The sequence below is a fragment of the Ostrinia furnacalis genome, unplaced genomic scaffold (genome assembly GCF_004193835.3).
Source record: "Ostrinia furnacalis isolate ACB-3 unplaced genomic scaffold, ASM419383v2 OfSCF5921, whole genome shotgun sequence".
Classification (NCBI taxonomy): Eukaryota; Metazoa; Arthropoda; class Insecta; order Lepidoptera; family Crambidae; genus Ostrinia; species Ostrinia furnacalis.
Window position 1 is genome coordinate 110135 of NW_021136160.1, and position 25705 is coordinate 135839.

At 37.1% G+C, this 25705-nt stretch overlaps 1 protein-coding gene across 5 annotated transcripts; it reads left to right on the top strand.

Annotated features, from left to right (window-relative positions):
* The first annotated feature begins 11956 nt into the window (after nt 1–11956).
* LOC114361706 (THAP domain-containing protein 4-like) lies at nt 11957–16077 on the top strand. Of its 5 annotated transcripts, none has more exons than XM_028316841.1 (8): nt 11957–12304; nt 12934–13060; nt 13513–13708; nt 13787–13852; nt 13999–14082; nt 14377–14445; nt 14554–14637; nt 14861–16077. In XM_028316841.1, exons 2-8 carry the CDS (start codon nt 12936–12938, stop codon nt 14933–14935), a joined length of 699 nt encoding a protein of 232 aa, XP_028172642.1. In that variant the 5' UTR covers nt 11957–12304; nt 12934–12935; the 3' UTR covers nt 14936–16077. The 5 variants fall into 5 exon arrangements, 4 of the variants coding, with proteins under 4 accessions (XP_028172642.1, XP_028172641.1, XP_028172639.1 ...); XM_028316840.1 differs by having other exon boundaries at nt 13787–13849; nt 14377–14448; XM_028316838.1 differs by having other exon boundaries at nt 11957–12303; nt 12933–13060; nt 14377–14448.
* The last annotated feature ends 9628 nt before the right edge of the window (nt 16078–25705 follow it).

The window sequence follows — 25705 nt, forward strand, 5'->3', positions numbered from 1 at the left end:
AGGTATTCTTGATTCTTATCTCGCGTAAAGAGGCCTGTTAGCTACAGAAATGAAATGCTTACAATTTTGAACAGAAAACAGAAAACAGAAAACTATCGTATCGAAAAAAGATGTAGAAAAACAAGATGGCTAACACCGTTTTCAGGCTGCAGTCCAAAGACATAGCCTAGCATCGGTGTTACCAGATCTGTCGCCAACATCCTCCCCCCTAAGAACTTAGGTTCTTACCAAAGAAGCTACGGCGACAGGTCCAGTTTTACAAAAATATATTCCCAATCAAATATAATTCATCCCATTAGTCAACCTTCCATTAAGACCATACATTCCAATAACACTAACTTAAACTCGTTGCGATAAGTCATTAGTTAACGGCTCCCCGTACAACCGGCCCCTACGAAGGGGCTTATTACCGATCGTCCCCGTTCCCGGATTAGCGAAGAAAGCACTTAAGATTTTATTTTTCGTCGTTCCTTCCCTTTACTTATGTCGTAAACCCTGTACGTGGCCTTTATATTCACACTTAGGATGTACGTATGCTATGCAAGGGAGCATAGAAGAGAACAGAAGTAGCAAGCTATAATCTTAATGCCGTAAGCATAAGGGCGACCACGAGCCGGAAGACGTAGCGTGGGCAGGCCTCCCACTAGGTGGACCGACGATCTGTTGAAGGTCGCGGGAGGTGCCTGGATGCGAGCGGCGCAGGACCGGTCTTTGTGAAAATTCTTGGGGGAGGCCTTTGTCCAGCAGTAGACGTCTTTCGGCAGAAACGAACGAACAAGCATAAAGGTCCACCACTGGAGCATAAAGGTACACAACTAAGTAGTTCATAACCGCTGATCAGGATATTCGGATGATAAAATAAGCTCCGTATGCGCAGAGCACTAAGACCTTTTATTATCTTCATCATGATTTTAGCATCAGGTCGTCTACAGCTGAACATAATATCTCCCCTCATGATTTTCAGATTGGCCGGTTGATAGTGGCCTGCATCCAGCATCTTTCTGGTAAGGTAATGTCTGTTCAACTTGTGAGTAGACGTTACACACTGCACCTCCATTCTAGAACCTTGTTGCCACATCAGCCATCAGTACTGTTTGCTATGTGCCTTGTACCACTTTACCTTGCTAATGTAAATTTAATATTTTCACCATTTATTCTTTATGCCCAACTGTTGCACTAACAACAGTCACATTCGTTTGCCTCCACCCTTAGTGGTTGACATGCTCAGGAAACAAAGAAGTCGCGAAGTGCCGGATTATGGAAGATAATCGGAGATGAGAGGTTAAGTAAAGCTGTGACGTCACTTGCGGATCATAAATATGAAAATAACAATAAAGACAAGTTTCCTTTTCAAAGTTAACTTTATATTTATTTAAAACTAACTAGAAAAACTTAATCGCGCGCGTCCCTGTTTCAATAACCGAGATAAAAACTATCCTATGTCCTTTCCCGGGACTTACACTATCTCTATGCCAAATTTTATCAGAATCGGTTCAGTGGTTTAGGCGTGAATGCAAGACAGACGGACAGACTGATAGACGGAGTTACTTTCGCATTTATAATATTAGTATCGATAAAAATATTCGTTTTTTTATAATAAATCTGCGATCATAACTAAAACATGGGACAAAGTACAGACGATTAAAGAATCCTCGTCTTTTCGAAGTCGACTAAAAAATAGAGTCCAATTTAAGAGTCTTCCAGTGACTTGGCTCACTGTAAGATTCTAGAGAAGATATTTGTTGATTTTCTGTTTCATTTATTAATAAGAAAAATAAGATGTACTAAGTTAAAAGTGGACTAATGCCTATTTTCACCATCAATCCCTAATTTTTAAGTGACCCCTATGAAAACAAAATTCATATTAAGGTAACCATAAGGGTCACTTAAGATTAGGCATTGATGGTGAAAACGAGCATTAATTAAGTCGCTGGAAGACGTAAACTATGTTAAAGCACGATTACACTAAACTGTATTTTAAATAACTTAAATTCAAAACTCACAGTCAGCCATTTTGCTAAGTCGAAATGTTCTGGCTGTCTCCAAGTTGGAAAACGCGTTAACCATAAATTTGGCTAATCACCACGCCCTGGTACAGATTAAGGCTTAAATTTAGGACCGTAATACACTGTTAATAAATACTTGCCGATAGCTTGAAAATTATTATGAAATTTATAGGTACTTACAACCCCTGTGTACTTTTAATTATAATGCCAATTATGATCATACTTGATTCCATTGCTTAAAAATTAACATAATTATTATAAAATACACAAAAGGGATTCTTCGGGTATTCAATAGCTTATAATACTCGTATTAGGTAATTGAATTGACGTATTATAATAAAACCTAGGAGAAACAGCATTCTCACAGCTCGTAACAAGTGTCTCAAGAGTCCCATAGACAGCCGAATTTTTATCGGATAGTTTGAAAGAAAGAAACAAAGAAAAAATATCACGGTGACACACGAACCAATCACAAAACTGTATTTAACGCTGTGCGTTCCATTTGCTGTTTCACATAAGCAAGCATCGTTTGTGAATACGGGCGTGAATCACAGTACGGAACAAACATTTAAATAAATACAATCAACGATGTGCCGATAAAAAAGCCTGAATGTAGTCTGGGGACAAGTCAAGTGATTCACAAAACTTAAAGAAGCAAAAACAGCGGCCCATAAAAATATTCGTATTTAAGAACCCGTTATCGAGGTGACATCAATTCCAAAGTTTCCCCAAGGGAAAATGTCACGAGACCGTTTGAAAAGCGAAATGAATATTTTATTTTCGCAAATGAATAGCTGGGCTCCGAAGCTAATGGTTGAAATCAGTTTGCCGCGACCCCTTTGTTTTTGCTCGTCATCTTTGTAATAAGCTTGTCTAACAATCTTTTTGATTTTAAGTATTCCTCGAAAATTTTAAGAACGGGACTTTCCCACCTCTAGGTCCTAATGTCCCTAGTCCCTGTCCAGGATCTATAGATTGGACCACCAAATAAAATCCAACCAGGAAAAGTCGAGTTTTTCCCAGGAAAACTTTTACTGTCATTGGATCTGCAACGATCTTTCGAAATTCTGACTTCACCATACTATTTTATAACTACATATTTTTAACAAGGCAAGTGTCAGCATTTATAAATGCAAATAATGTTTGATTACTGCTTACACAACAAAAGTGACCACCGTACACTTTGGTTATGAGGAACAAAATGTTGTGTAAATTAAACAAATAATTCTGTAGTGAGCTAGACTTAGTTTGGTTATAACCAAATATATATTTTTTTTTTCAGTGTACCTAGTTTTTCAGTTGTAAGTAACTTTCTAGTCAAAGATTAAGATTTTTGACATACGAGTACAACACTTTAGCAGAAGGAGGACAAATGGAAATAACTAGCGAGCAATAACCTTTAACATGCGATAAAGGCAATGCTCACATGCAAAAATTTAGGTTCGGCTATCTTCATAAATAAAATAAAATCAAAAATGTAGTTCATTCATAAAAACAGAAAAATGCAAATGATACCGCGAGCTAAGTAAGCTCGGCGCCATCTAGGCCGATTAACGCGAACTACATTGTAGAGACGTCTAGCAGTAAAATTGGTTTGAATGGTTCTGGTACAAGTATTTTGTTTGGTTTAAATGATTTTTATTGCGCAAACAGAAAGTATTTCTTCACTTAGAATGATTTTAAAAATAGTGTAGGATAAAGTTAAATAATCTACGAGTATATCTATAAAAGCGAAAAGTCACTGATTGATTCACTCACTCATCACAAAATCTCAGAAACTACAAGTGCTAGGAGTCTCAAATTTTGCATGGGGGACGAGTGTTTCTTTTAGAACGTAGGTGCTCACGTACGAACGTAGGTAGGTGTAGGGATTTTGAAAATTCAACTCCTAAAGGGGTGAAACGGGTACCACGCGTAAGAAGTCGCGGGCGGCTGCTAGTTTACTAAATTGGGTGCAGTTTTCTAGCAGTAGCAATATTGTGCAGCTCTAAAGATATAACTAAACTGTACTTTCAGAGCTCTATCTGTTATGTTACGTAATTGTACTATATTTGTGTTCTCGGAAAACTGTAGTCGGAATACGTCAAAGGCAAAACAATTTGAAAGTAATATGGGAAGCGACATAACGTACGAATAAGTAGTAACTTCTTACGCCCGTATTTACAAACGATGCTTGCTTAAGTGAAGCAGCAAATCGAACGCACAGCGTTGAAAAGCGCGGGAGGGTAAATATCTGTTTACCGTTATAAAAGTTTTGTTGCAAAATCGCGTGAGTTTTTAGAATAGATTTTCCTTGTGTTTGAAAGATAAAAGGAGCTGTGAAGTAGTCCTACTGCATTTATTTGATTTGGCATAACGACCGGTATTTGTTACTCGTTAAAGTAAAGGTTTTATAAACGACGTTATGGAATTTTCTAAATTTTTCTGGATCCACACATTGTTTTACATTCTTTATTTACATAGCTGTAGAAAAAAAAAATGATTTTAGTAAAAGTTTACCCGTTTTAAAAATATGACCTCAAATAAAAAAATGCTTCTGATGCAAGTTTCACTTCCTACCTAGTCGGAATTTTTTTAACATCATTGGTGAAAAAAATCTTTCTGCTTTCTTCAAATATCGATCCCTTGGGAAAGACAGTTCGTAAATACGAAATATACCTACTTTATTTAAGTTTTTTCCCTAATTTTTGCCTTCATTCTTTGGAAAAACCAAACTGTTCTGTGTTAACCAAATTCCCTCAGATTCTACAACTGAAATAAGTTGGTGAAAACCAAATATTTCCTTGCATTACAATGCGCCCGTTCGTACCACAGTCCGTATTTTGGTAGCATTCGAATTCCAAATACGCATACGAAATCACAAAATGTACGAATTCACGATTAAAGCAGATTCGTATGCGAACTAGAATTCCAGTGCTTTATGAATACATCTCCTGGATGCGTTCCAAGATGTCCAGGCCACAAGAGTGCAGTAATTGTTTCGGGTTTGTCAATTCGAATGAGATTACGTTAAAATAAAATTCTTGCCCGCTTAAGTCCTTTTCGTTTCAGCCAAATGACGTCCACTGCTGGACAAAGGCCACCCAAGGCGCTGCGCTGCCCGCATCCAGGTGTTTCCCACGACCTTCACCAGATTGTCAGTCCAAGTAGTGAGGGGTCTGCCCAAACTATGTCTTTCGGCCCATGGTCGCCTCTCGAGAACTTTTCTGTTCCAACGGCCATCAGTTATACGAGCTATGTGCCCCGTACCACAGCCAGTGAAGTTTTTTTAAAGATTATTAGTAATTTCATCATCATCATCATCATCATTTCAGCCACAGGACGTCCACTGCTGAACATAGGCCTCCCCCAATGCTTTCCATATTGATCGATTGGTAGCGGCCTGCGTCCAGCGCTTCCCTGCTACCTTTACGATGTCGTCGGTCCACCTTGTAGGTGGACGTCCCACGCTGCGTTTTCCGGTACGCGGCCTCCATTCCAGAACCTTTCTGCCCCATCGGCCGTCAGTTCTGCGTACTATGTGCCCTGCCCATTGCCACTTCAGCTTGCTAATACGTCGGGCTATGTCAGCGACTTTGGTTCGTTTACGGATCTCCTCATTTTTGATTCGATCTCGCAAAGAAACACCAAGCATAGCCCTCTCCATAGCACGCTGTGCAACTTTGAGCTTCTGTATAAGGCCTATAGTGAGAGGCCACGTTTCCGAGCCATAAGTTATCACTGGTAATTTGTATTGCACAAATTACTAATAGTCCCGTTAGCCTCTCGTGGTAAGCTAAATAATAAAATGCTTGTGTTACGAGTGGGCTCACCACAATAGTCGAGCGGCGGTGGGATTTCGGCGGCCAGTCCGACCCCGTCACCGTTCGGCTATCGTGGATTCATTATAAAGAACTAGCTTTCCGCCCGCGGCTTCGCCCGCGTGGAATTTTGTCTGTCACAGAAAAACTTTATCGCGCGCGTCCCTGTTTCAAAAACCGGGATAAAAACTATCCTATGTTCTTTCCAGGGACTCAAACTATCTCTATGCCAAATTTCATCAAAATCGGTTGCGAGGTTTAAACGGGAAAGCGTAACAGACAGACAGACAGACAGACAGACAGACAGACAGACAGAGTTACTTTCGCATTTATAATATTAGTTGGGATTTAAGATAATATTATATTTTAATGGGTCTTAATTCTTTAACATTTTATACTCATTTCACAATCGCTCCTAATCTACTTTATGCAGATTCAGTAACTTCTGTAACGTCCGATCTAAAACGAGTGGTTCCATAATCAGCCCCTTTGAAAACCAAGACACCTCAATCAGGCTGTATTCAGGCAAATTTATTAATGCTCGAGTTCTAAAAGTTATGCTGAGCTGGACCTTAATGATGCTATTCAACGAGGTGCTGTGGCTGAAAATAGTGAGTGGATTTGTATATTTTGAGAATCATGTTACGAGATAAAATTATAAATAGATAAAACATACCTATACCTACTGTGCATACCACGCAAGACAAAAAAAGAAAAAATAAGAAAGATACAAAAGAAACGGAGAAAGGTGGTCTTATCGCTATAAAACTATCTCTTACCTATAACGATAACCTGGAGGACAGTAGTTAGAATAGCATTGTTTTGCTTGTGCTAAGTTAGATTCTTACATCTTAATCAGGTAATGTAATTAAAGACAAATAATAAAATACATAAAATATGTTTTTAAATAGATTTTCTGTCATATTTATGAAACAAAAACTCAAAAATAGAAATTTTCTGAAATAGGCGGTTATAGCCTAGACATTATTGCCAGGGTGGCGGATAAAACGTCCGAGATATCAAGTTATTTCACAGCAGGACACCGGATACAGCTTCTTAATTGGACATTATACTAGTGATGGGAAATGGTCGATAAATTACTAATCATAGATATCGATATGATGCCGGATGAAAAGTATCATTTGACTCGATTCAATTAATAAGTGTGTTTATTTGAGGGTTGTAAAGTCGCGCTGTTCGTACTAAAATGCTCTCCCGTCATTGGACTTTTATCAGACTCCAGGTTCTAGTAAGCCTCGACTAAGTAGTTAATGTAATAAGTCGAACCGGTTATTAACTATAATATTTTGTATCATCATCATCATCATTTCAGCCATAGGACGTCCACTGCTGAACATAGGCCTCCCTCAATGCTTTCAACGTTGATCGATTGGTAGCGGCCTGCGTCCAGCGCTTCCCTTCTACCTTTACGATGTCGTCGGTCCACCTTGTAGGTGGACGTCCCACGCTGCGTTTTCCGGTACGCGGCCTCCATTCCAGAACCTTGCCGAACCATCGGCCGGATTAGCAAGCTGAAGTGGCAATGGGCAGGGCACATAGAATATTTTGTATTTTTCAACTAAATAAATAAATCTTGCCTAGTCAGCAATTATGATTTCGTACTCAATAAGCCGCCTATCTTCAAAAACCAGACAATAAATATGAAATATTCGCTAGATAGGCAAGAGATATTGTTTAATTTAAATGCAGTTAAATATGAAATCTATCGATAGTTTTGACAAACTTTTATAAGTGCAAAGAACATCACTACACAACTAAAATAACTTAAGGCAACATTATACATAGTTCTGTTAACACTAGACTGTGTGTTAGCAACACTGTAGTTAAATTTAATAGGTTGGTACATTTTGAAGCTAAATTGGCAGTGTATCTTCATAAGTGTTAATGGGTGTTACGGGGGAGTATAAAGGACGAAGCTCACTTATTAACCCGGAAACGGATCGTAATCCTATCAACTCGAGGTGGTCAGTATTCTTTGTATGAAACTACAATGAACCGTAATGCATCGCACACGACTTACTCGCACCGTTACGTAAACGCCTCGCCTCGCGGTTGACATAGCGGCGAAAGACGATACAGCGTTGATTCCTTTCTGGGTTGATAAGTGTGATATGATCTTATCTGAGATTGGATCATCAAACTGCGCGTTGTTATATGATTATAAGGAATAGATTCATTATAATTTTGTAGTGTGGTGGTGAAATATCTCTAAAATCTAAATTATTACAAAGTTGCTGCGTTTGTGTTTGCGCTTTTTTTCATCACTTTACGGTGATCATTTAGTCTCTTCAACTCTGGTACCTAAATAATAAAGACTCGTGTTCTGTAGGAGCTCTTTATTATTTACTAGAGGCAAATGAAGGATTTGCACTCAGCCAGCCTGATGGATAAGGGCTGATATTCACATAGGTATACCTACCATTGCAACAAGGCTAATCTTACACGATATATCAAACAGAATACGTCAAGCTCTGCTGATGCAGCCTGGTAATAACTTGTAACACCAGCTAATCAAATCCAGCTCTGACACGTTACATGTAGACGCTAGACACGCTCCGTGCCCCTAATTTGATGCAACGGGCGATCGCACGGTGCTGCGTTTGCACTGACCAACAGTCATTTGAGTCTTTTTGGATCCAGTATACATGTTCCCGCAAAACTGAACTGGTCGTGTGACCAAACTAACCTTTGAAATTCGACTCACTCTGATCGGATCGTTTTTATGCGGGATGGTCGTTTAAAAACACTTTCTTGCAAAAAACGAGATGTGCCTACTTCCTTAGGGGACTCGTTCCCTCTGAGACATCCCGTTTATTGCAGGATTCCGTTTAGTAGTATACGTGTTTTCCTATTAAAGTTTACACGATCCTGCATCACTGGATCCCGCAAAACTGGATTGCCGTGGGAATGAGCCCTAACGCATCATTTTAAGATATCATTGTCATTTGGATCCTTACAAACTTTCATATTTAATTTTACAATTATATTAGTAGGATAGGATTGCATCATTTAATACCTAAGACGTCAAGCTCTGCTGATGCAGACTGGTAATAACTTGTAACACCAGCTAATCAAATCCAGCTCTGACACGTTACATGTAGACGCTAGACACGCTCCGTGCCCCTAATTTGATGCAACGGGCGATCGCACGGTGCTACGTTTGCACTGACCAACAGTCATTAAAATGAGAAAGACTTTATTTTATTTTGAGTTCGTTTATTCGTTCTTCTACTGCTGGACAAGGACTTCCCTCAAGGAATTCCACAACGCCTGATCCTGCGCTGCCCGCATTCAGGTAGGTACCTACAATCTAACTTTTTCTTAAGTCATGAATTGGGGGATGGATGCTTGTATTTAAAGATTTATGGAAATGTCTATGCTTGGGAATTCAGAGTAATTGTTGGACAAACAAAAGATCAGGGATTCAAGTCCCATCCGAAACAATCAATATTTTAAAAACTACTCTTCGCCCGCGTGTAATTCAATTTGTCACATGATACACATATTTTATCGACTAAGGCTGAGTTGCACCACGTAACTTTAACGTTAACCGGTGCTTTTTGTATGGAGTTTGACAGATTTTCGACCTTTGTAAAAGTCAAAGTAAGATGGTGCAGCAACCTGGCCTTAATATCGGCATGTTATTCTGATGTATAGACATTTAGGCTAGGTTGCACCATCTTACTTTAACTTTGACACACGTCAAAAACCTTTCAAACTCCATACAAAAAACGCCGGTTAACGTAAAAGTCACGGTCAAAGTTAGGTGGTGCAGCTCAGCCTTAATGTAAATGAAAATCAGTATTTTTTTCCGAGAAAGAGTAACAAACATCAATCTATTCCTCACAAACAAATAATACATACCTAAATAATAGTTTGATTTTGTAAAAATCCTACGTAAACGAGGCACGGACCTAAACCGAAATTCATATGCGGCGGGCGCACATTGTGCCGCGTCGCAGCGTCCCGAATTAATGCGTTATGCCCCAGTTTTTAAGTCTGTCAATGAAAAACGAAAACTAAAAGAGTTTATTCGAAAAAGGAAAGCTCTATTTTTCCGTCATGTCTACATACTGGTTACAGGGATTTTTGAATTTACAACACAATCGTAATGATTCAAAAGCTCGATGACCTTTTAAACAAATATGGATTAATCTGACTTACGCGCTTGCCTCTTCCAAAAATGTAATCTCAGTTAAAAAATGTTTGACATTTTTTTATGAAATAAATTTTTCTTATGATTTGAACAATTGAAATAGGTATCCTACATACTGAGGGTAAATGCCATATTATGTTTTCAGTTCGTTTTAAATAAATGTTGCAGATAGAGAGTTAAAATAACAAAAATACGAATATGCATGGGAATAAATATGTAAATTGTAATATATAAATAGTCAAAACTCGATTGCTCCATTTCTATTGAAACTATGAAACTGTAACGCCTTTGTTAACCAAATCAATTGAATAACTTACTGAGTTCAATGCTACTAAAAATCATATTTTACATCTACCATTACACTTTTGATCCAAAGCACTATTACAACATAAACTGTCAGTATATACAAATTGTTACAATCGCCATTCAAACCCGCGACAGCTGGTCAAACCATTTCATGGACTATCTAAACTTTTGTAACTCGAAATTCTGTATTCTCAATTGTGCATTTCATTCCCATTCCCATTGGATGACCCATATTGCAGCAGAGCGAGATTACTCTTTTTTATCATTTCCGGGATTTTTCCTATGCATTTTAGATGGCGCAGTGTATGCAAGCAGTTTGAGAAAAAAGACATTTTATTATAAAGTTTCGTTCTTTGTGTGGACGTATTTTTGAGAGTGTATTATGAATATGTTAGCTCTTTTGCTTTGCTTTTGAGGTAAATAACAAAATTAAATAGCGATAAAAAGCACGAGTTTTTTTAACTAGACTCTAGCCAAACTCAAATCTAGCGTATAGTAAGGTTAACTTTCTCATTCAAACTGAAGCAATATTCCGAATTTAAGTGGGAGAAGTGAAATATCCAATACCCCAGTAAGATGGGTACAGACTACAATCGTCAGCATTATCAGACAAAGATAGACAAATGTAAAAATAGCAACAGTCGTCGACTTAAGAATGATGTAGCAAAATCTGATTTAGGTACTCGTATTACAACTGCACAGACGCCACAGTGTCTGTATTACGTTGTAGCTTAAACATCTCATGCCTAACCCTTGGTCTGCATTACGTCATAATACATTAAGTGGTCAATTGGTCATACCTAAAAAGTATGTGGAAAAATCTTACAATCACAACTAACATAGAAGCTACAATGTTTATCTTCTCGTGGGTTATAATACTCATAATTATTTGTTCATGCTTAAAAAATATGTAAAAAAATCATACCCATCACAGCATCTAAAGACTCCACAGAGTGTGTAGCTCAAGCTATCCTATGTTTAATATGCGAGCAGTAAGTACGTCATAATAATAATATTATGACAACATATATGCTCGGTGGAACCTAAATTTCACTTACTACTAAGCCACAATGTCTAAATTCTTATGCTATCTGTATTGCGTTGTAACTCAAACTATCTCATGTCTAACTACCCTCGCTCTATCTGTGCAGTACGTCATGTGTGACAACAAATTAATTCGTCAGCCGCCGCTGACGGAAATGCAACGCGGCGAATGCTTGACCGCGCCGAGATAGTGTTGTGCTGCGTTTGAATTGGATGGCTGACTGGATGTTTCTGTAAACGGGACTATTCCCACCTCTCGTTCCCACCGCTGCAACTCCTGTATAGCCAGGATCTACAGCTTGACCGCCAATAAAAACCCAAACAATGAAGGTCAAGTTTGTCCCGGGGGAAAGTTACACTGTCATTGGACCCGCAACGAAATTAATCAAAAGAACATAGGAGGAGTTCGACGTTAAGGTTCGTATGATCAATGTTTCTGTAAAGTCGAACTTAATTGTTTGTAAGAGGTTCCACTAGATTAGTGGGGATAGTTCCTAACGCTGACAGATGCATCTGGCCTAAAAAGACAGACAAAAAAAATAGAACAGCCAAAAATATTCAACATCTACTACTTGTTATAAGTTGTTGTCACACATGACAGGCCATATAACATGCAGCCTCGGAACAATAACTAAAGCATGGAAGCCAGGCTAAAATAGCAACTAAAAACGTATACCTGATGCACTCGCTCTTTACACGATTTTGCGTAGGAGAGAATGAGACCGCAAACTGAACATAGTTCTCATAATTTGCAGGTTGTCACTAGCATTCAGTGGACTCATTACAATTTTATGTCATTGGACTTATTCAGCATACTACCAAATTCAAAATCACGTTTTGACGTTCTATGTTTCAGTTTCACTCAACTTGCTCACTTGGCCGAATTAAAGTACTGATGTGTCACCGTGGTTGTGTTTACGGCTCGTGTTATTAAAAAAAATATTTTCTAAGGAATTTGCGCAAAAGAAAGTGTATGGTCACGGTAATATTATCATACAGTATTGTAACTTCATATAGACGGACGAAACGCGAGCTTTCCTTCGAAATTCAAATCTCGGTATGCGCTCGACATGCAAAAGTCGGGGGTGTCGCGAATGTGCCACAGCAATAAACGGTCGATGTGTTGTTTTTGAAACAGTAAGTGTTTTTTTTTATAAAAATATTTACAAGTACCTATTTATACAGGGTGTATGATGATATCAATTTTCTGACCTCACCATACCATTTATATGCACATGTTAAAATGGGCTAGTGTCCACGAGGCGCATACATTTTCGGTCGCAAATTCATAAGATTCGTTTACTAAATCTTAACACAAATATATTTTTTTAATTAAATCTACTAATCACAAAACAAAATGCATTTTTATCCTATTACATTCACAAAGTATTTTGTTTGTCAAAATAAATTAAAAAATTACAATCGCAAAATACATCCACAAAACTAGATAGAAATTCTAAGTAGGCAGATGTAATGAAAATAGGGTCTGCAAGTGGGCAGCCCTATCGCATGTTGTCATACGGTGACATACCGCGCGGTTGTTGACATTTATTTCAAAAATATGGCCGAGTTGGAATACTGTATAGATAGTATTACCGTGGTATGGTCGTTCCTGGTCGTTCTTTAAGATGTGTTTTATATCATAAAAATATGTCTTGTGTGATTGACGGCTGCGATTCACATTCGGGAAGAAAAGAAAACAGTGGTGAAAAAATTCACTTTCATTCGTAAGTTTTTGATCTTTTTTTTTATTAAATTATACTGGAAATACCGGTAAACTATGTATAAATGTTACTTATTTCTTGTCGTACTTTTTAATTGAAAGCCTAAACAGTTTTTGTCCACCTTTTGTTAAAAATCCTAAATAAATTTTCTAGGTTAGTTTTTCATCTAGTGATGTGGTCACATTAGATATCGATACTTTAGTTAGGCTTTGAAGTTCTTTATAGACGTCGTTACTTTTCTAAGGTTTGACCCACGATAGACGATAATGTAGAAAATATATTCTATATTATCTCTCTTTCTTTTTGTGTGGTACTAGTGTTAATTTTTATTTCATTGTATTTTTTAAGTATACATTGTTACTAGTTAATTTAAGAAAAGTAAAAATTGAACTTATTTTTTTTATATGTTTAATATTTACTTGCAATATGATAAATAAAAGTTTATAATATTACAGATTCCCAAAGGTTGAAAAGATCAAAGTAGAGTGGATAAGACGAGTCGGGAGACCTGACTGGAAGTGGAAGACCTACAGCAGGATCTGTTCCAAGCACTTCTCGCCCGACAATTATTTGCACAGTGAATATTCTACTAAAAGGCGGTTAAAATTTCAAGCTGTGCCTTCAATTAATTTGTCCGAAGCTGATTCAATTGTAATTATCTCATTAATACACTAAAATAAACATAATAACACAAAATAGAAACATTTCCAATATTTTCATAATTTTCAGAGTTCAGAACGAGGACTCATTCACAGTATTCCATCTGCTGTACAAGGACAAGGAATTAATACGGTAGTATGTACAATTTTTACAATTCTTTGCTACAATGAATTATTAAGTTTATACTATCAGGTGATCCGTCTGCTCGTTTGCCTCATGTCACATAAAAAAAAAGTAATAGCAACCTTATTCAATTTTGTTTAATAAAATGTTATTTTCAGACTTCTGAGCATGGACACGTTCAATGTTTTCCATCTGCTGTAACCCGAAGAGCTCTTCAAGCATTAGAAGGACAAGAAAATAGAGTACGTACACACGCCCACACTGTTAACTATCCATTTCCGTTTTTGCTCTCGCTCTAATCAAATGGCAATTCTTTGCGATAAAACGAGATGACATGACTTTCAATGGGCAGTTAATACTGTTGGCTATAGTACCTACAATTTATTTTATTACTCGATGCGTTGGCCGCGTTGTATCATTTATTGATTTGTTTATCGCGAGTCTCACCCATCAATTGTAATTATCTGATTTTAACACACTAAAATAAACAAAATATCACAAAAAAGAAACATTTCCAATGTTTAAATAATTTCCAGAGTTCAGAACGAGGACACAATGACATTCACAGTATTCCATCTGCTGTACAAGGACAAGGAAATATTACGGTAGTATGTACAATTATCTCAATTCTTTACTACTATTGATTATTAAGTTTATAAAAGTAATAGCAACATTATTCAATTTTATAAAAACAAATAAAATATTATTTTCAGACTTCTGAACATGGACACGTTCAATGTATTCCATCTGCTGTAACCCAAAGAGCTCTTCGTGAATTAGAAGGACAAGAAAAAAGAGTACGTATCTACAGTTCATTTTATTACTCGACGCTTTGACCGCGTTGTATTGATTAGTTTATCGCGAGCCACATGCTCATTTCTAAATCCTACTTCTTAAAAGTGTTTAAACTTAAATTATTTTTCTAAACGTTTTTACATCTTTTCTTTATTTATCCTAGGATTTCTTTATTTGTCACCCTCGGCGGCAACTTATTCTAATTACTTTTTTAACTTGTTTTAGAAACCACTAATGGAAATTAACACTGGGATAGTGTCAATAGTAAAACGAAAATGTTCGTCTTCAGATAAGAGATGAATCATCCGCTGAAAAAAAGATAAAACTATTAGAGAAACGAGTTCAAGATTTAAAAAATGTTTCGGATCGCCGTCTACGTAAAATAAACACGTTAACAAAACGAATTTGTCGACTTTAAAAAAAAAATGAAGATCTTTACACAATCGTAATAGACAAATTGAGACAGGACAATATCGAAACCGAGTATATTAATATGTTAGATAGCTTAAATAAGAATGATGTAATCAAAAGATTTCTTCAGAAACAATGCGACGAAGTTCTTACCAGACAGTATGGTATTGAAATTAAAAAATTCGCAGTCACATTACATTATTTATCACCAAAGGCATACTCGTTTGTCCGGGAACACTTTGAAAATGTATTGCCACACCCGTTTTAAACTGTAGTTCTGACTACAAAAAAGCTATTAACGACAGCACCAATTGTAGACGTCGTTTAGAACCTGAATCACATGATACTTTTGATCATTTGAAAGAACACGACTACATTTTGTACCCATCGTCTCTTACGGAATATTCTAAAAATGTCGTAGAATACATAGCGGGCTTTATCCGAAGGAAATTAAAAAAATCTTTACAATGCGAACAAAGTGATCCTATAAGAGTTCCGTTTTTTCCTTATGAGGTACGGAACCCTAAAAATGCATAGAAAGTCTTGAGAACACGGAGAGTATTCCTGAAAGATCTTTGATATCTATAAAAAATAGAGGAGGCCTATTTAAACCAACATCCGGCTTAACCAAGATCTGTCAACTTTCCGAAAAAATTTTAAGAGAATATCAAATGCATATTGGTTCAAAATCTCTCGGTCAACCAAAAACATTATTAGAGATGATTAATAAAGTTTCAGCAAATGTATTGTCGTCAGAAATTTTTCGTGAATTAAAAGATCATTCATTAGAACAATCTTTCTATGATGATCACAGAAATCTTCTTGTAAAGTCCATAGCACAAAAATATTTTAAACTTAGGATACATTATATAACTAAAAATTTGACTGTACCTACCGAAAAAATTCGCACACATTTAACAAAGACAATTATATTTAAAGGTCAATGATACGTAAACACATTATAGTGCATAACTGCCACGGTTTGTAATAGGTATATGCTTTGTTTATGAACAATTAAATTATCTTTTTAATATTGTGTTTTATTTCTGAACCCACGATCGAGAGCCTAATCACGGTAATACTATCTATACAGTATTCCAACTCGGCCATATTTTTTAAATAAATGTACCGTAACCGTATGACAACAACAAAATGCTTGATTATTAGGCCAGTAGAATTAAACACAAAAATTGATTAAATCGGAAATAATTCCTACAAAAGATTTTTTTGCTTTAATGGCTTCATTGGTTGCCCATTAAGACTCTCCTAAGTTTTCGACTTCGACGGAGTTGTGCTTAAGTGGTGGGGGCCCCCGAAAGCTGCGTTTTTTCGGTTTTCCGGTTATACCGCGTAAAGGACTTACCCTATCGAAAAGTGGTCTTCATGTCGGTTAAAGGGCACTTAATCCTGCATTGAATAAGACCAAATTAATATGTTTTGGACAAACCGTTCTCGCGCTAAAGTTCGGCAAAGTAGAAAATATACGTATAATTAATGACCCTCTCCACGTCCAATGGCTTGTTACCCACATGCGTCGAACCTTAGACTAGGCATACGGCTAGGCAACGTAGTCATGCAGGAGGATACAAGGAAGAGGGGCAGCCACAGTAGGTAACACAGAGTCGTTCAGGTGAGTGCCAGGAAGAGGTGCAGCAACTGCAGTTAAGGAACGGCTGGGACGAACAAGGATAGGCGCATCAAGCTCGTAAGCCTTGATAGGGTTACACTGGTTGAGGTGGCCCTTTTCAAGACTTGGAAGCCTGTGGGTAACAAACCATTGGACGTGGAGAGGGTCATTAATTATACATATATTTTCTACTTTGCCGAACTTAAGCGCGAGAACGGTTTGTCCAAAACATATAAATTTGGTCTTATTCAATGCAGGATTAAGTGCCCTTCAACCGTCATGAAGACCACTTTTTGATAGGGTAAGTCCTTTACGCGGTATAACCGGAAAACCGAAAAAATGCCTCTTTCGGGGGCCCCCACCACTTAAGCACAACTCCGTCGAAGTCGAAAACTTAGGAGAGTCTTAATGGGCAACCAATGAAGCCATTAAAACAATGAAATCTTTTGTAGGAATTATTTCCGATTTAAAAGCTAATTCTACTGGACTATATTATGCAGGATGTTATGTAAATGGGTATAAAATAAAAATAGGCGGACACTAGCCCATGTTAACATGAAGCATATTATTATACATGGTGTGGTGAAGTCAGAAAGTTGATATCAACATTTTAATAATTTAAATTTTCATACAAATCTGATTTTATAAATTTTATTTTGTGTGAAAATTAAAAAAAAAATGATCATATCACTGACTTCGCCATGCCACATGCATAATATGTTAACATGGGTTAGTATCGGCTTATGAACCCATTTACCTAACACCCTGTTTAAATAGGTACTTTTATTTTTATAGAAAAAGCACATAGGCGCGCGTGATTTTCATATAAAAAATCACGCGCGCGGACGCGTTGTCAGTGTGAAGTGCCGCGCGTGTTTTCTATACAAACTGAGGTACTTGCATACAATGATTAAATCTGTCGCCCCGCGCTCCGCGGCGGAGCGCGGCGCAGTGTGATAACCGCCTTACTGGTAAAAAAAATTTTATTACTGTGGCACATTCGCGACACCCCGACTTTTGCATGTCGAGCGCATACCGAGATTTGAATTTTGGAAGGAAAACTCGCTTTTCGTCCGTTTATATGAAGTTACAATACTGTATGATAGTATTGCCGTGGCCTAATGTACGCTACACCACAGCAGCAGTACTTTCAGGTACCATAATTTATCGATAAAATATATTAATTTATTCCCATCACTAGCAAATTCACAAGTAGTGACAACCTGCATGGTAACGAAACAAAACATTAGACATGTCTCTTTCTTATACACTGTCAATACCATAAGTAAAAAGAGATGAAGATATGGAGTTTAGTTGTTATTTTAGCCTGGCTTCCATGCTTTAGTTATTGTTCCGAGCATGCAGCGGTGGCATTGGCGGTCCGCAAAAGAAAAGAAAAGAAAAATGGAGAAAAGAGATTAATACCAAATGGAAAATCCGTGAAATCGACCGGTCGGTTATAATAAAGTTCACCAGTAACCATAAGGCGAAAGCAAGAAAAAAAGAAAAAATAAATTAAAATCTACTAACCAGGCAGACATATCTCTCACTGTCATTACGATGAAATCAAGGAAAGTACGAGTAAATACTTAAATTCTTTTTCCGAATACACTGGCCAGGTACAACGCTCACTGCGCTGGCCATTTCTAGTGGCATCGTTGGCCTACGAAAATAGATAAAAAAAAATCTTCCATAACTACTGGCTAGTACGAGTACCACGTTTTCTGCATTGGCCATGTAGCAAAAGCAAGAAAAAAGGAAAAAGCGAAAAAAGTTTATCTTCCGAATGGACTAGCCAGTTACAACGCTCACCACACTGGCCATATCAGTGGAGGCATCGGGCCCGCATGGCGGCGATACGACCGGAATTCGGTTTGCGGGATTGTAGTGACGGGAATGTTGCTTCTCGTTCGCCTGCATTCATTTTGCTGATGGAATTTTCGGATTTACGACTGGGTCTTTAGGTTTTGCGGTTTAGGCACTTTGGGATAGGATTTTTACTGTCTACATCGTTATTATGTTAAAAATAAACTCAGTTTTTAGTATCTATGACAGTTTAATTTTTTCTTTCTTATAGCCCAGGCGTCCCGTACGATTATTTTTATTCCTTGACTCCTTTTGATATCAAGTTCACCATTGCAATATATGGTAAGTTTGCCCAGAAGGTGCCTGTTCACTTTTAATGGGCCTTCTTAGGGTTGCATTATGTGACATTTTGGTTGGAAAGTATTAAAAAGTTACCTATAATAAAGTTGACTGAGTTTCTTCCGCCACTTTCTCAGCACCAGCTGATATGTTGTGAAAAACTAGGTATATTTGATGTTTAGGTAAGTGCCTTGAAAAGAGCCTACTTATGAAGAATTTGGATTTGAATTATACATTTAAAATTAAAAAAAATATTTAAACTTAGATGGTTCTCTCTATATAGTCCATCTATACGGGACCATTTCCACCTCTCGTTTCCACCGCTGCAACTCCTGTGTAGCCAGGATCTACAGATTGACCGCCAATAAAAACACAACCAGTGAAGGTCAAGTTTGTTCCGAGGAAAGTTAAACTGTCATCGGACCCGCAACGAAATTAATCAGAAGAACATAGGAGGAGGTCGAAGTTAAGGTTGGTAGTTATAGTCCATCTATACGTAAGGCTGACGACTGACTGACTATATCACTATAACTATGACATAATGGTCATAGATTGAAACTGAACTGTAACTCTGACATTGCAGTCATGTGGGAAACTAACACCAAAGCCGTACCAATATCGGAACTAATTCGGAAGCCCCAGGTGTTAGGAATTGAAAGCGTAATCAGCAATATGCTGGCCCACTGAACGACTACAGACAGCGTATATGTTGCGAATCTATATCAATGCAAATTGCGTTTCTAGTGGGGCGACTGTGAGTTCGGATTTTGAAAGGATTTTTGAAGGACTTCACTACTATACACTAATTTTGATTGGATTCACGTCGTGAAAAAAGAAAGAGTTTTCTTGCCTACATCTGAAACTGGAAGTTGAATCATAATGTCAGCTTTTGATAACATAACATAACTACATATTATTGACGCTTAGAACTATATTTTGTATCATATGAAAAGTTTTTTCACCTCTTTTTTAGCTCTGGGCTACATGAGTTCTTACTATTGGTCACTGCGATACAACTTAAAAATCGTAAGCTTATTTTTAAATCAGTCAAAAAGTATTGGAAAACGTAGAACCATCACTAGCAGCTGCAATGTATTAACCACCCCTAGAAAAATCTACTAGCATCAGACAGATAAATTAAGCCGAAGATAAATAATGCATTTTTGTCGCTCCTTAGTGGTGTCTAACATTAAACTGATATACATATTTTGATGAAATGACGATGATCAAATATCCTTAAAAACTGCAAATAATGGTCACCCTTTTCAAAGGCAGCTGTGTCGAACCGCATCTGTGGCGCGCGCCGCTATTACTGGCCGATACAGTTACGTGTACACGTTATACGTACGATACGTACACGTAATACGTACGAATTACGTACGTGCCGCACTCGAGCTACGAGCTGGATTGATTGAGCTATATCGTAAATCGGGTTTTGCGGGATATTGTTTAGTGTATAAAATATGGGTAACAACGGGGTTGAAAAAGGACAATGACCAAAAGTGGTCCAAATGTCCACCACTAATGAGACCTATATTGGCTTATAGTCTATTAAATAGAGATTAACTTTCAGTATGGGACGAAAAAAAAATAAGCTGTCAGTAAAGAAATATGACTGTTTGAAAAATTGTAGTAGTTTACGCGCTAATCTCAGGAACTACTGGTCCGATTTGAAAAAATATTTTTGTTCTAGATAGCCCATTTATCAAGGATGGTTTTAGGATAAATAACATCACCCTACAACCAATAGGGGCGGAGCAGTAAAGACAAATGATGTAAAAATGGGAAATATTATTCAAACTATTTTCACGCGTACAAAGTCGTAGGCACAGCTAGTATAATATTTAATAAAATTCGTCTATAGCGCCGCGCCATATGCGACATGACATAACATGCGTAGATTAGTCCAAAATGTGCAATGGATAGAATGATATCAAGAACATTTTTCGGATGAAAAGGTAAAAAACAGACTTTTCTTTCAGTCATAACTTTTTACTGACAACATATTTTTGATTGCTGTTTAGTTATAATGAATCAGTATTTAGTAGACTATTTTACTACATAGGTCTCGTTAGTGGTGGACATTTGGACCACACTCCATACATTTTTGGTCATTGTCCTTTGGGGTATTAAAGATTTGTGGTGATACTACTAATAACGTCAAATATTTTTCAGGTAGGCAGGTCTGATCTTTAATCTTTTAAAAACAATTTCATTTTTTTTTATCATCAACGAGGAAGCTCTTGGCCTGTATCTCACCTGATGGTAAGTGATGATCAGGCCGAAGGTGGAATCTTTATTTGTGTATGATCGTTTACATTTAATACCTACATTAAGGCTGAGTTGCACCACCTTGTTGTCCTTATTGATTTTAACAGTAAGTATAACGTTAACCAGTGTTTTTTGTTGACAAACACATGGAGTTTGACAGATTTTTGACGTTTATCAAAGTTAAAGTAAGATGGTGCAACCCAGCTTAAGTATTTGTCTGCGTAGTATCTCATCTATTAGTATTGCTATGTGATACCCGTTTATTGTTATGAGTCAAACGTGTTTTCTGCCCCAACGGCTGTCAGTTCTACGAGCTAATGTGTTAGCCTAGCAGCGTTGCCAGTTTTTTTTTTCGCCAAGTCGGGACTTTGGTACTTTTTGAGTGAAAATAGCGGGATTCTTCCGTCAAAAGCGGGACAAAGTAAAAAAAACGTATATAATCAAAGGTTTTCAAATATTTATCTTTTTATTTGACTTAAAATTACGTTTACGTGACAATAGATAGCAAAAGTAGCCATAGAAAATGTATTTCAACAAAAAAATAATATTTTAAATCAGATTTACTCTATCGTTAAATTCGCCTTTAGAATAAAAAAAGAAAAAAATTAAAAAAGTTTTATTTTTTAGAATAATATGGCGTTTCAAACAATAGTCTGGTGAAGTGAGTGTCTCTCTCCGAAAAGCGGGACAGAGCCTGTCCCGCGCGGGACATTTTAATTTGATTTAAAAATCGGGACGTCCCTCCAAAATCGGGACGTCTGGCAACGCTGTAGCCTAGCCACATACCTCCGATTTTTAGTTGGCCGATAGTTGGATCGGTCTGTTAATCAGTACGGAGATGTATGAAAGTGTGCACATTACACCGATTTGGTAGGTATCGACCGATTCTTCGTACAAATTAAAATCGGGCCCACTATCGGCCAACTAAACATTGGTGGTCTGCGCCTAGTCTTACTGCCACTTAAGGCCGCGGTAATTTAAGCTCCTCAATGCGGGCAGCGCAGGATTATTGTGAATATCCTTAAAGTCCAGCAGTGATATCATTTGGCTGCAATAAACAAACTTAATAGAGATGTCAAGTGAAATAGAAAACGTCTAATGAATACATGATGCTTGCCAAAACTAGGCCACGCCAAAAATGTAGGAGCGTGTTGTCAGTACCAACGCCATTCTATCAGGGCAAGGGCGACAATCATGCAGGACACAAAGCCGCCCGCTAATTGGAAACTGGGCGCGGAACGGGTGGTCAACAGATGGCGTGCAGTGCTGGACAGGGAAAGTGCCTAAAACCTGCCCATTTAAAATTGAAGTTCAATTTTAAAGACCGAAAAAAAATATTGATTAACTTTTAAATAAAAAACATTTCATTCAAGGCTTCATACAGAAAATGAAAAATAATATCAATAAAATATTGAATGAATTGAATGTGGCAACAACTCTGGTTTTGTGTTGACCCATGGATGTCGAAAGAGCCTACTGGACAAAATTAAATATGCGAACGTTGGGCCTCCCTAGCCGCTAGTCTTGCAGGAGAAGTCAAAACGATGACCTAATGATAATGATGAAATGAATTCAAAATCAATAATCCTTTTCCATCATTGAAACTGATCGCACCATAAAACTGTAAACATAGAAACGTGTTACACAGCCTTTAAAATACCTAACAAAAACATTTCAGATAAACAAATTAAATGGATCCGCCCAAAAACAAACTTGATTACGCCATCTCAATTTATTAAAGCCGCCATTATTCTAGGAGATTATTACTGTAATTTTATTACCACTAACTGCTCTCGATATTTCCGAGGGGCTTTATATCTTGTTCGCATTTTCCTTTTCAACATTTTTCAATGGGCTATAATTTCTGGAGACTGCCCATTTTGTGTTATCTTATAGTCATATAATTTGGCGATGTATCAGGTCCAAGGACTCGCTGCTGTTTTACATAATTACTGGTTTCATTGTTTAGGAGATTGACGAAATTACGTTTTGCATAATGATTTGTTTTTTACCTTAGTTAGAAAAAAGTTTTGATGCAAAGATTCGTAAAAAAATAATCAAAATTATTGTATGTGAAAAAATCTGTCCTAAAATTTCTCGTCTAAGACCATTAGCTCATTTTTTGTTCGGGGGTAAGAGTCTCATTATTTTTTAAAGTCTCTGTATATTTAGACATAAAAATGTTTCGATATTATGTTCCACTTTTCTACTATCATCTCAAACTCATAATAGACAGTTCGCGCACAGAGCAATATAAATGTTAAAGAAATTCTATACTCTTAAATGTTTATTAAAAAAACAAATAGGAGATTGTGCATACAAAGCATTGTGCTTTGACAAAATGTTTAGCAAAAAATCTGCAAAAAATGGCCCATTATCTTGCTCGCATGTGGACCCGAGGTGCAGGATGACCCACTTTTTGGATGCACAAAAGACTCTTTCATACGGGCCTGAATACTAGATTCTATTCGGTCCTGACTAGTTGCTTTTTTGTTAATCTTGTTACTGGAATTTTTGTGTCCAGTATTTTGGCGATTTGTATAATATTTTTGGTTCAAACGTGCGGTCGTTGCGACTTTTTGTAGAGATTTTAGTGAGGTGTGTTTGGTCAAAGGAAATTAGGTTTAGTTTTTGAATGAGATGTTTTTATGATGAAAATTACGGAAGAGTAATTTTGGATTTTTGAGAGATTCATCCTAAATTGCTTTTGGTTTAACTATTTTATTTTATCTCTTCATGATATTATTACTATCAGTAATTAAGCTTTCAGTATTTATTTAATGACAACTTATTGCTTTTATAGTTATTAATGTTCTAGCTTTTAATTAATAGGTAAATTATAAATAGTTTACTTAGGCTGAGTTGCACCACCTAACTTTAACGGTAACTTTGACGATAACCGGTGCTTTTTGTATGGAGTTTGACAGATTTTTGACGTTTGTCAAAGTTAAAGTAAGATGGTGCAACTCAGCCTTACTTCGAAACCATAACACTAATACAATTTAATATTAAGCTTTAATTCAAGTGAAAAATTAATTTGTACTATTAAACTTTAACCAATTTGCTCGTGGAATTGGGTCAGATAAAATTCCATTACTGAGTTTATCTGCAGTCCCAATTTAGCTTAAAACAATATCAATAAAAATATTTGTTATTCTAAAGTTCCCACCAAATCAATGTTCTTACTATTCTAGCAAGCTGTTCCAACAAAAACATTCAAAATGGCGCGTGACAAAACTACGTATTTTAACCATTCGGTCGCCAAAATAGAATACGTAAAAACTGCATCCGAGTGCAAAATGAAATATTAAAATTCTCATCAATTCCACTTGCGTTTCACGCGGCGGGTTAAAAATTTAAAATCAATGTTGTTTGGCTGCTTTCCAGGCGGGCTGCAAGTTTTAATGTGGGCAAAAAGCAGCTGAGTTTTGCAAATGATAGTCGTAGACTGAGTACAGTAAAAACGTAGAAGTGTAACAAGGCGCCCACTGAAAATAAGTGTCTTGGCAGACGGGTCAAGATGATACTAAGTGGGTGACCTTTTTGACAACATGTTTTTTCTCTCTCTTTCTGCCTCTCATAAAGCGTTTCCTTATTCAGAGCTTTCTCCTTTGATGTAATGTTTGTAATTTATTATAATGATGTAAATGTATTAAGGTTATCAAATAAAGATTTTTCTTTCTTTCTTTCAAAGCGCGCCACCCTCAAAAGTCATAGAAGGCTGCTTTCCACGCGACGACTAGTAAGTCGCTGACATGATTCTTTTGAAATAAAGCCACTGGCACCAGTTTGTTGGCAGGCTTGATGTGATAGAGTCCTTAAGAATAGTGTCTGACGAACTTTAGGCAGACCTCCCACTCGGTGGACCGACAACCTGGTAACTCTTGCGGAAGGTTTAGTTTCAAAATAGTGCCTTCTTAATCAAAATGACTCTCTTTAACCAAGAGTTGCAGGACAAAACTACATAGTTTAAAGAAAATACTGTTGATTCATTTTGTATTATCCATTTTGTTAGCTAAATAGCAGCATATCTTCTAGATGCTTATTGGAGTTAGCGCCTGAGCTTATCTGAAGACTCGGGTTTTTATTTTATTCAAATCAAAGTATAATAATTACAAATTAATCATTGAACCAGGATACTTCTATGTTTCGTCTCTATCAATGTAGACCGCGATTCGAGGACGCTTAAGCTAAAGGTTACGATAAGTGTTGGTTATTAAAGCGTTTTATTCGTTCTTTTGTTCAGTTTTATGTATTTCTTTTACGTAACTAATGAATACAATAATGATAATTTCTATAAAAATATAAATGCATTGCTCTTCATCATCATCATCATCATTTCAGCCATAGGACGTCCACTGCTGAACATAGGCCTCCCCTAATGCTTTCCACGTTGATCAATTGGTAGCAACCTGCATCCAGCGCTTCCATGCATGCATTGCTCTTATGTGTTACTATCGACTTCAAACTGTTGACGATGATCCAATGATCATGACGTCATCAATGTCATCATCATCGGCTATTTGGTTCCACTCCACTCCTTTTCAATTTATCACATGAAAATTAAAAGTTTAGTCTGCACTCTCCACCCTGGGTAAATTGGGGAAGCCTGATCG